Source organism: Mytilus edulis, chromosome 3, assembly GCF_963676685.1.
Source record: "Mytilus edulis chromosome 3, xbMytEdul2.2, whole genome shotgun sequence".
Lineage (NCBI taxonomy): Eukaryota > Metazoa > Mollusca > Bivalvia > Mytilida > Mytilidae > Mytilus > Mytilus edulis.
In genome coordinates, this window is record NC_092346.1 from 86,107,929 (window position 1) to 86,120,226 (window position 12,298).

Below are 12,298 nucleotides of genomic sequence, written 5' to 3' on the forward strand. Positions count from 1 at the left end.
ATCATGTCTTTTCCAATACGTTTATTTTCGTTTAAAAAAAGATGGCGTCTGTTATTTTGCGGACGACAGGTCGCCTTGCACAAAAGTTAAATACAGGCAATTCTCTGAGGGTATATACAAGTTAACATGTCTCTTGTCCATTTTCCTAGCATTAAGACTGTTTCTTAGCTTCTTGTGAAATTAGTCGGACAGATAGCTGACAAATGTCACTCACTGACTCAAGTCTGTCCTTGACAAAATTCATGAATTTTTAACATCTTTTATTCTTGTACCTCCCATTCAAAATATTGGACCTTTGAATGATTCTATGTATTATTAGAAAGAACTAATCTTTTGTTTAGTTTGGAATTATTATCCTTTACTAGGTATGTGTATACTCCCTTCAGGAATTCAGGAAACCAGGTTTGTTTGCTCATACATCCAATCCATACAGAATTCATCTTTTACTACTTCCACTGTTGCACCCAGAATTTCACGTGAAATGTAATAAAAGAGCTTGTGCCATCACTTCATATATATAATATATATTATAATGTATAAAAAATAGATGCATTTGATAATTATACATCCGTACAGAATTCATCTTTTATTACTTCCACTGTTGCATCAAGAATTTCACCTGAAATGTAATAAAAGAGCTTGTGCCATCACTTGTCATGAACTAAAAAAAATGATCTTCTACACTAAAACATTTAACAAGAATTTTACATTCTGTATGTTAGCATTTACCATGTTTACCATCTGCTTTTTTTTTTAAAACTTTCGCAGAATGATACTCATCATATCATGCATATGCTCATACCATGTTCTTTTACAACGTCCTATTACATTTCTACATTCTATTGATATTTGGGGCTAACTTTGTCATACATGTATCTACAGTCCACACAACACATTTGACCCCCTTATCATAATTTGACTGAAGTACAAATCTCAGAATCTTCACTTTCATGACTTTACAATGTAAGTACCATTGTGCACCTATTTGTTCTTTTTCATTTGAATTCTTTAAAAAAAATATAGCTTGTTTACAAAATACTGTAATAAATTTTTGGGATTGTTTTGCAGATTCTTGCTGGTTCTATCCCCTCTCAGCAATCTCAACAGAGAAATTTATCCATCCATGAGTACATGAGCTTTGGTTTATTGGAGAAGGCAGGAATACCAATACCAAGATACAGAGTTTGTGAAACAACAGAGGAGGTGGAAAAGTCTACAGCAGAATTGGGTATATCACACTGTTTAGTTTGCCTGAACACAATTAAGTGGGATATTGGCATATCCTCAACAGTCATGTCTACATCTGCAGCCTGTTCTAAGTTAAAAAGGGCTATACATCTATTCAATATGTTAAGAAGATGCTTGGAAAGTTATCTTATTAACCACATTACATGTATAAAAATCATAAAAATCTCTATTCACTTGCTTGTACTGTAATGGGCATTCACTGAATTATTATATTTTAAAGTATATGTGTTTACACCAGAATTTTGTGGTCATTATTGTAAAAATATCAACTTACTTATCATGTTTATCAAATAGAGATCATAAAAATAACTATTCACTTGCTCCTTATGTGATTGAGCTTCATTGAATTGTATTTTTTTGTGGTCATAATTGTAACAATTTGCAATGTATTTTATAGCTACAGAGACAGGTTCAACAGATGTGGTGGTCAAGGCTCAGGTTCTCTCTGGTGGACGAGGGAAGGGTTCATTTACAAGTGGTCTGAAAGGAGGAGTCAAAATCTGTTATACGTAAGCTTTATTTAGTTTTTTTTATCAACATAGTCTAAACTAAAAGAAATGAAATTTACGGTGAGTTGATATGAATTAGATGTATATGTTGTGTACAAGTTGTAATGTTGTACAAATTATAATTTGTACAGAGTTTTTGTACAAATTATCCGTTTTTTATGAACTGCTAAACACAAATGGATGATGCAAGCATACAGTCTTTTGTTTCGCATATTTCTGTCTTATTTCAACAACTACATGATACAGTCTAATACTGAGCATTGATACTAAATACATTATAAGAACACAAAAAGACTTTTATATGGATATGATTGTGATATACAAAATGTAATGAGAAAAGTAAAATTAGAATTTAAACCATTCAGGTGTCCTCATTTCCAGTTTAATGACAAAGACCATTGCACTAAATGTTAGATTGTAATATAAATTTGAATTAAAAACATTAAACTGATACATTTAAGAAGATAAACTTCAATCAACTGATTCAAAAAGGTATATTTAAAAAAAACTTATAACTTGTAGAAAAAACCTGTACAAATTTAACTTACATCCTGTACACAACATATACAAATACAGTCAGAAATGTTAATTTTTTATGCTGTGAATAAATAAAAGGAGATTTAAGGATATCTGTCACTAAGACAATTGCCAAACAACAAAAAAACTCCCCAAAAAATGAAAAAGAGGTCAACACATTTTCAGAAACAATAAAGATGTGACTCAAAATGAATAAAAAAATTTGAAAAGAGGCACCCCAATGTTACAAAATCAAACAACAGTTAACTAAAAAATTATCAGAGACTTTAAAACAACAATGCACATGAACCTACCAAAACAGTAAAGGACATACAGTGTATGGTTGCTCTTTCAATTAAAAAAACCAACTTTATAGTTTGAATATAACAAAAAAATCATTTTAGCAATAATTTCATACATGTATTACATGTGTATGACAATCATCTTTCAATCTGGAATGTATGCAGAACTCATACACAATTTTAAGAATTAAAAGTCCTTTACTGAGTACGTATTTGAGCAGTGAGTCACATACTGTAAAAGAGGGACGAAAGATACCAAAGGGACAGTCAAACTCATAAATCTAAAACAAACTGACAATGCCATGGCTAAAAATGAAAAAGACAAACAGAAAAACAATAGTACACACGACACAACATAGAAAACTAAAGAATAAACAACACGAACCGTAACTGAGTGTTCTAGAATAAAACAAAATCAGAACACTGAAAAACACGAAAATAACACACAGCACAAAAATACCTAAGACTAGACCAATAGAACTCTACAAAAACTTACAGTGACACAAAATACTCTCAAAAAGTATTTTTATGTATTATAACTAAGCAAGCTTGAGCTGTTGCATTTTTGTCCTCTGATACATATTCATTTATCTTTTTTGTGTACAAAAAATATTAGTAAATAAAAAATGTCCCATTTGATATAGGCCAGAAGAAGCAAAGAAGACTGCTGAGCAAATGTTAGGTTATGATCTGATTACAAAACAAGCACCACTGGGCAGACCCTGTAATACAGTGATGTTGTCCGAGAGACTGTACTCCAGGAGAGAATTCTACTTTGCTATTGCTATGGAACGTTCTTTTGCTGTGAGATATGTATTTAAATGGATGTTGTAAAACTTGAAATCAAACTGTTCCAGTTATTCTTTTGTGAGAGCCTGTCTACAGACTTTTCTGTGTTCAGGGTGTTCAGGATTAAGATTAAACTAGTAGAGCAAGTTGGGATTGAATAGAGTTTTCAATTTAATCTTAAAAGTTTTCATTTTGCCCAAATTGAATATGGAATTAGGTTTTGATTTAAGTGTAACACTTTATTGACCTCATGTCTGGAATGTATAAAATGCTACACATGATTTATAGGTAAACTACTAGTAAATGCAGCGTTCACATCCACATATTCTAACTCAAGCAGTTATGCTATTTAAGAAATATTTTCCAAAAAGCTCTAAGATATGGAATACACATTTTTTTAAGTTACTGTAGTTTTGCACATTCTAGATATAACACCACAAACAATTTTTGTTTTGCGTGTGATTGATATACAGGAATCAGCCTGTCAAAACACCCTTCAATCTATCTTTCTGTCTATGAACCGTGTAAAGGCAATTTCTTCTGAACGACTATTGACTATTTACACAGTTGTAGAACACTACTACCAGATGTACATTAAGGAATATAACCCCATGCCGGGGCCTGCCCTCCGAGTTAAAGGGGAGATAATCACATGTTCTTACTATAATATTGAAATATGTGGTAATTGTCTCTTATGAGTACAACTCCTCTTTAACAGGTGAACAGATATCGATGAAACTTTACAAACATGTAGAACATTGCTTTAGCAATATAATCCAACAAATGTGCATGAATGTATTCCTATTCCCACATGTTAAAGGGAAGAAAATTTGTTTACTTTAATTTTTGGTACCTGGCACATGGTAGCTGTGTTTGATTCCAGCCTGAATTTATTAGCATTGATAGCTTTTCTGCCTAAGTTCAGTGGTTTTCGCCTAGTAATTTGGCTTACCCAGTATTCTTGAACAAGAATATTACTTTTTAAAGGAAATCAGTGTGAAAATACATATATGGAAGTACATGTATAAGGAAATTACATTTAGTTCAACACTGAAGTTTAATTCCACCTCAAAAACTTTTATGTAAATTTTATCATGCCAAGTTTGAGATGAGTTGAAATTTGTAATAGGGTTTTACCTTTGTTGTTTAAATAACTTTGTTATCTTAAATTTCCAGTGGATGAACATTTTCAAAGTTATTCAATAAAGGGCATGCATCTCTCATCTCTAACCACTCTTACACTACTGTGAGACAGAAATGTATTAAACTTTTACTCTATTTTGAATAGTTTAACTCGTTACTTTTTGTTACTTTTTTTTTATGTTCTACTACATTTCACCATTGTTTCATTTTAGGGTCCAGTACTGGTAGGAAGTTCACAAGGTGGAATGAATATAGAAGAAGTTGCCAAAGAAAATCCACATGCAATTATCAAAGAACCTATAGATATTTTTAATGGAATGTCCAGGAATCAAGCTGTTCAAATGGCAGCACATATGGGTTTTGATCCATCATGTATTGATAAGGTAGAAATTGTCATATTGATAGGTTATACAACAATTACTCATGACTAAAGTAAAAAACTGTCAAATTGGTTTTTGAATTACGATTTGGAGACCCTCTAGAATGGACTAAGGTATAAAAATACTTATCAACATGCTAATAAAGCAGATTTTCATTAGAAGGAACAGAAATCAGAATTTTATCTGTTAATGGAACTGTTTAGTAGAATATTGTTTTAGATGCAATACATTATATCAGGTTTAATTTGAAAATAATGTTGTCAGTGATCTTATATTAAACTACATTTCTTGTAAGATATGTATACAGTTATCACCCATGACTTTTTTTCCGTTAAAAGTTGTTCTGCATCATTTTGATAAAATAAATGGCCAAGTACAAAATAGAAATGTTATTATATTTTATTAACCTTATGCAAATGTTCTTTTATTTATAAGGCAGCTGATATTATGATGAAAATGTACTATGACGTCTTTTTAAAGTATGATGCAACATTGATAGAAATTAATCCTATGACTGAAGGTGCCACAGGTCAAGGTAGGTAATAGTTTATATTTAAATATCTTGTGAGCTGTGAATTGAAATAGGTATTGTCAATATAGTAAATATATATCTTAATTATGCATTTTATCATTTTGCATTGAAAATGTGTTGTAGTGAGTGTTTTAGTTTCTTCATTCATAACAAATACAAATATTTTCTTGAAGGTATAAAGATGTTGAAATATAATTTAAGTCAGTTATTTACAAACCCATTATTCCACTAAGTTACAAACTTGTTATTAGATTGACAACATAAATTGTAACGGATTGTATGACATTTTATTTTGTCAACACAGTTTAATGTCATTATGGTCTTAAATACAGAAGTCTGTTAGTAGCAGAAATTTTGTTATAAATGGGATATTTTTTTACATGTTCAGGGAACACAAAGAATTGTTATTTTTAACACGGCAAAGAAGAACGAATTGATTTATATTGTATGAAAATAAACAGGAATCACTAGAAATATTATAGGACCATAGTAAATTAGGCTAGGCAAATATAGTTCAGGCAAACAATTCTAAAGGATAAGGATTTGAAAAACAATAATATACATTAATGATATACCATAAAAATAAAATCTTGATTTGCACGTTAAATTTAAAGATAAATCCATTTTACAGAAAATAAACGCAGACTAAATATATATAAACGGGAAAAATTATAATATATTTGTAATTCAGATATGATTTCTTAGGAAAATCATGAATGAGAGTTGGCTTTTTTTTAGTATTCCCTTATAAATATATTGTTGTGTTGATGTTCCATGTCATATTGGCTAGATTTAATCACCTATATTCCACAACGACTGAGTGGTTTGTATTAAAGTGCATGATCTAACCAGCTGGATCTAACTGAAATTATAATTTTACTATATCTATTGCATCTGATGCACTCTGAAAATAAAAAAAAAATAGACTTGAAACCTAGAAACTAGCTCAGTTAGCTAGTTATCTTTTCAGATATTCCATATAAAGGTGAGTACTAAAAGCAGGTTCATAAATTAAAAATGCTCAGGGCCTGGAAAGCATGCATTGAAAGCATAAGCATCTTGAGTTTTAAAAAATATCAAACCATTATTATAAATAGATTATGTCAAACTTTGAATAGTTTATAAGTTTTTTTTTTTTTTTTCTCTTTTAAATTAGAAAAAAAGGTCTGCTCTTTGGTTGGGTTGTTGTCTCTTTGACACATTCCCCATTTCCATTCTCAATTTTACCATTTAATTGTATGTCTGCCATGAATGTTGCAGAAATGCAAAACATGAGGATGCCAATAGGACAGAAACTATGCCCTAAAAAAGCTTTTTTGCACAAAGCTTTATATTTCAGCAAGAACAAGAAATGGATACTTTACATCATGTATATAGATGTCTTATGATTTGAAGTTTCATTCTTGCATAGGTCTGTTCTCCTTGACCTGATTACCATGGATTGGTTCAGTGACTGCTTTTAATTACATTATTTTTTTCTGCCTAGAAGGGCCTCTATAATCAAAAAAAGAAATTTCAAAATAGAATTAAATCCTAATCAGTCAAGCATGCATTACATTTTATTTTGTGCACTCTTGTGTGAATATATATTGTTGAACCAAAGTATTCTATTGCCTAAAATTACCATATTGAAGTTACTGTGTTTGCATAAAAAGGATCCCTTACATTGCCTTGTTGGGTCAGTGAGTTCCTTTTGTTTTTTCCTGTTGCAAATCCTATATTTAGTTCCACCAACATTTTATGCAGCATTCCAGGTAGACATGTTGTAATCAGATTTAGTAGTTAACAAGGAAGACTCCAATCTTACTTTCAACATAAATATTAAAACTAAAATAATAGACTGAGATGTTTTTGCTTTCATCAGTTTAGAAATGCTAGTTGTAGCTCTCACCTGATCCAAAGGGCCTAAATAAAATCTTCACTTGGCATCTGTTTACAATCTTTTTTTTCTTTATTAAAATGACATGGTCTGTTGAAGACAAAGATATTCATAAGGGTGCCTTATGTTTCTTTAAGTATGTGTTGATACCAGGTGATTGATTCAGGCTCTTAGTAGCAGGCATACATAGTTATTTTAATGCTTTAAAACTTATTAATGGGACAACTATTGTATGGATCTGAGGCATTAATATCACATGGTCAAAATATCATTATTAATCTTACATTAGAGACAAGAAATTAAATTCATTAGTTCAGGTTATGACTTATATGAGTTGTCAGGACATTACTTTTTCTGGTAGATATGTTGGTGAATTATATGTGGAATATAAAGAGGGACATTGATATATATATTTTATTTTTTTATTTTATTGTTGTACCTTATTTGCTTTGTCAGTATACAACTGTTTAGTTGTGATATTTTAATAGATTATACATTCAACTGATAAAACAATCACCAAAAACCCTGGACACCACAACAGACCATATTAACCATCTGAATCCTCCATAAAATGACTGAAAGTAAACAAAGATAATCAACAACGCATGGGCCAAACAACCTGACTTGGAACAGGCACAAAGTTTAACATCCTATCTATCTATCCTATAGGTCTAGACTATATCTTCAAAAATTTTACTCTCTAAAACTACCATGACAACTGCAACTAAAATTTGCATCGTTTTAAGAGTATATATATGATTCTGTCCCATGAAACAGCTTTAAAACTATAACAGATAGACAAAAACAAGACAAGATTTTTGTCAACACATGTCACATTAAGACCAAAGATTCTTGTTACATTGTATCAATTTTGTTCAGAAATGCTTAATGAGCAATACAAGCCCGTTGGAGCCTCTAGTTTTGTTAAATGTTTTGAACTTCTGGTGCCAAGTTAGAATTGAACTCGAGTTCTGACTAGAGTTCTATATGAACGGTAAATAATTTTAACGAGTAAGGTCTCTAGATTACAGGAAGTACAAGGCCCCTACTCTGAATATGTTTACATTCAAATTTGATTGGATTGATGTCATAACATCTGGGATATCGAGTCGATCTCAAGGAGCCCTGCCTCAACCCAGGGCTCCTTGATTGTTAATGGCGGGAAAGCTATATCCAATCATAACAGGTGTTATATATGACCATGTCAATCCCATCTACTCTAGATATCCATTCGAACTTGGCCTACGGTATATATATTTATCATCAAGTTAAGTAGCAAGCTGAAGGATAGATGCAATGAAATTATAATTAACAAAATAATATAATTATTGGTGAAAGAAAGCAGTAAATGGCTCACATTGTAATTTGCCTAAATATTATTAAAGCAGTTTATAATCATTTGCATAAGAGAAAAGCCAAAATTACTGTGTTTACTTTTACGCTAAAAGCAAAATATCTTACTTCAAATGCTTTAATAAGAGCTCTTTCCTCTTTTTGGCTCGAAATTTTTGCAGTATATATTCATAATGTTGATTAAGATTTCCTGTTGCTCACCTTTTTACAAATCCCTGTTAACAGTTAGTTAATTATGAGATTTATTGACCAAAGTCTTAATTTGCGGCTAGCTTTATGCCCTGTGATCATGGTAATATAATGCACCTGCTTTCATAAACAGCATGTTCCCTTATCCTTGCAACTGCCTTCAAAATTATCCAAAATCATATTTGAGGACTATTATTTATTTTCTGCAAATTTTAGATGCCTGCAAAAATGTGTATAGTTTAGAATCAATGTTATCTCTCCTTAAAACTGCTGTACCCAATGCCCTTTTAATTACTTCTAAGTTTCACAGAAAACATTAAACATACATTGGAAAGCTGTGAATTAGGTAATGCACACCATATCCGTCAATGGGACTGAAAACAGATAAATTTGATGAATTTTGCAAGGTCTAACTCTACAACACAGAAAAATTTAACCCTGACAGAGAAGTCCACCTGCAAGAAATGTCATTCATACTAAAAGAAAAATAATATTTGTAAACAAAATTCATGTAATCCTAGATTTAGTTTTCATGATAAGTGATAAGAGTTACTTCAATTAATTTCAATTATGTTAGAAATTAGCACTTATTCAATATTTAAAACTTTGCAAAGAAAGGGCAAATGTGTGATGTGTTTTACTAATACTATCAATAATCTTAACTATTTCCTGTCTACTTAAAGTAGCCAGATACAGGAGTTTTCACTTTTGTTTTTTTGTAGGGGGCAAAGAAAATAATCCATAAACAATGCCATCAGTCATGAGAGAATGAACAGACAGAAAACCACTATTAAAGGGTTAAACATCAATGAGACCACAAAGCTAAAACACAGTTAAACATATTTTTAAATATATGTACAACAATGTATTTAATTGATACTTTTCTCAATTTCAGTTTACTGTATGGACTGTAAGCTTAATTTTGACAGCAATGCAGAATACAGACAAAAAGACATTTTTGCTTTACAAGACTGGTCACAGGAAGATAAGAGAGAGCACATAGCAGCTGGACACAATTTAAATTATATAGGTTTAGATGGAAATATTGGATGTCTTGTCAATGGCGCAGGCTTAGCCATGGCTACAATGGACATTATTAAATTACATGGTGGTAGTCCAGCCAACTTTTTAGATGTTGGTGGTGGCGCCACCTCAAATCAAGTGATGGAAGCTTTTAGGTTAATTACATCAGATCCAAAGGTAAGTACAAAATCAGTAAGGTTTTCTGTTGTTCATGAATATGTTGGAAAACTATAAAGTAATGTGTCTAAAAAGACAGATTTGGTGTGATTGCCAATTTACTGTCAAAAAGAAATACTTATTCAGTATAAATACTTATGTTCTATTCCCTCAAAATATCGTTTGACTTTGCATGTGAGTTCTTGCTCTGAAAGACCAAATTTTTTATTGTGGCTTTGATCTTGTTATTTAAAAAAATACAGAGAGAAAATGTAATTAGTATAAATGATCTATGGTAGATAGAGGGAAAAAGATCTACAAAATGCATACATTTAAGGAATGACTGTAATATTTTTTTCTGTCTATGAAGAAATAACATAAAAAATGTGGTGCACACTGAATAACGCGCGTAGCAGGTTATTTAACAATAATTCTTATATGATTTGCATATCTATAAATACTTGAATTGGATTGGTCAATTAGAATTTTTCTCTAAGTTTACACTTCGATAAACCATGCTTCCGAAACTACTTTTGTAATCTATTCATGCGCGATACACAAACTTGCAGTGATCCCGGGATTTTCAGCAAATTGAGATTAAAAAACAATTGCATAACAGTTGTGACTATTCTAGTGCATATATAACAAAACAAGAAATAAATTTATTGCACTAAAGCTTCGAAAATGTACAAAAATTAAATTTAATAAAATTCCGCGAAATTTCATGAAGGATTTGCCGAATTTACGTCATGGCAAAACACGACGTCATACGAATGGAAATTTTCAAGGGAAAGATTATTTCGTTACGTGTACGCTTCAAATTCGGATAAAATCTAATTAAATTGAAGTTTTTGAGGTAGGTGCTATTTCATTTAAGATTCCGTTGTATTTATCGAACATTTATGGTTTTTAGAAAGTCAAGATGGCGGCGTACTCCTTAGTTACGACTTGCCATTGTGCTTTGGATGGTAAATATATATAGTAGCCATCAACCAAAAAATGTTTGGCTGAAGAATTATAAGGATTAAACACATTTTTTCTAGAGGTTATTGATGTGTAAACCGGGGCGAATTACTCACAAACTCAACATAAAAGTCCTTCGGACTTTTATTCAGTTTGTGAGTAATTCGCCCCGGTTTACACATCAATAACCTCTAGAAAAAATGTGTTTAATCCTATAGTGTGCACCACATTTTTTATGTTATTTCGAATAGACAGAAAAAATATTACAGTCATTTCTTATAATTTAATTCTAAATTCCATTTTAAACCATAGAAAACCATGAAAAAACGTTGATGACATCACGGTCACATGACTAAATTATGTCTATGGGCTCATAACAAAATAACGTCAGCCAATCAGAAGACACGTTACATCCAAAATTAAATTATAAATGATTGTAATAAAGGTAAATAAATATCAAAATGACATATTTTTCAGGACACATAGTCATTGGAGCTGTTTAGGATCTTACAAGCCTTTTCTTTCTGTAAAAAAGTGACCGATGTATCTACTATTAATTAATATGTTTAATTACAACAATTTTATGCAAAATTTTGTCTTTCCTCAGCCTTATTAGAACCCCTGTTTCTGTGATATCATGGCAACACTGCCTGCTCTAGGGTGTCTGTTTTGTTCTGTTAGTATTTCAGTTATAGTAAATTCCTATAATAACATGCTCTATTACAGGTACACGCTATAATGGTAAACATATTTGGTGGAATCATGCGATGTGATGTGATTGCCCAAGGGATTGTAGCAGCTGCATCAGAATTACATCTTAAAATACCCATTGTTGTTAGGTTACAAGGTAATATTTCAATGATCAGAATTACATCTTAAATACTTATTGTAGTTAGGTAACAAGGTAATATTTCAATGATCAGAATTACATCTTAAAATACCCATTGTAGTTAGGTAACAAGGTAATATTTCAATGATCAAAATTACATCTTAAAATACCCATTGTAGTTAGGTAACAAGGTAATATTTCAATGATCAAAATTACATCTTAAAATACCCATTGTAGTTAGGTAACAAGGTAATATTTCAATGACCAGAATTACATCTTTGTAGTTGTAGTTAGGTAACAAGGTAATATTTCAATGATCAGAATTACATCTTAAAATACCCATTGTAATTAGGTTACAAGGTAATATTTCAATGACCAGGATTACATCTTAAAATACCCATTGTAGTTAGGTTACAAGGTAATATTTCAAGGATTAGGTTATATTACCTTTCAAATACATTTTAATATTGCTTTATTTTTTTTTAGC

At 31.0% G+C, this 12,298-nt stretch overlaps 1 protein-coding gene across 1 annotated transcript in view; it reads left to right on the forward strand.

Moving 5' to 3' along the window:
• LOC139514609 (succinate--CoA ligase [ADP-forming] subunit beta, mitochondrial-like) overlaps positions 1-12,298 on the forward strand; it is a 16,050-nt gene continuing 3,752 nt past the window's right edge. Inside the window, exons 1-8 of the mRNA XM_071304031.1 lie at positions 1-110; positions 1,069-1,228; positions 1,646-1,757; positions 3,220-3,379; positions 4,720-4,890; positions 5,323-5,422; positions 9,736-10,040; positions 11,709-11,829. Of these exons, the coding sequence (XP_071160132.1) occupies positions 42-110; positions 1,069-1,228; positions 1,646-1,757; positions 3,220-3,379; positions 4,720-4,890; positions 5,323-5,422; positions 9,736-10,040; positions 11,709-11,829 (1,198 nt within the window). The 5' untranslated portion in view covers positions 1-41. The remainder of the gene's footprint in view (positions 111-1,068; positions 1,229-1,645; positions 1,758-3,219; positions 3,380-4,719; positions 4,891-5,322; positions 5,423-9,735; positions 10,041-11,708; positions 11,830-12,298) is intronic.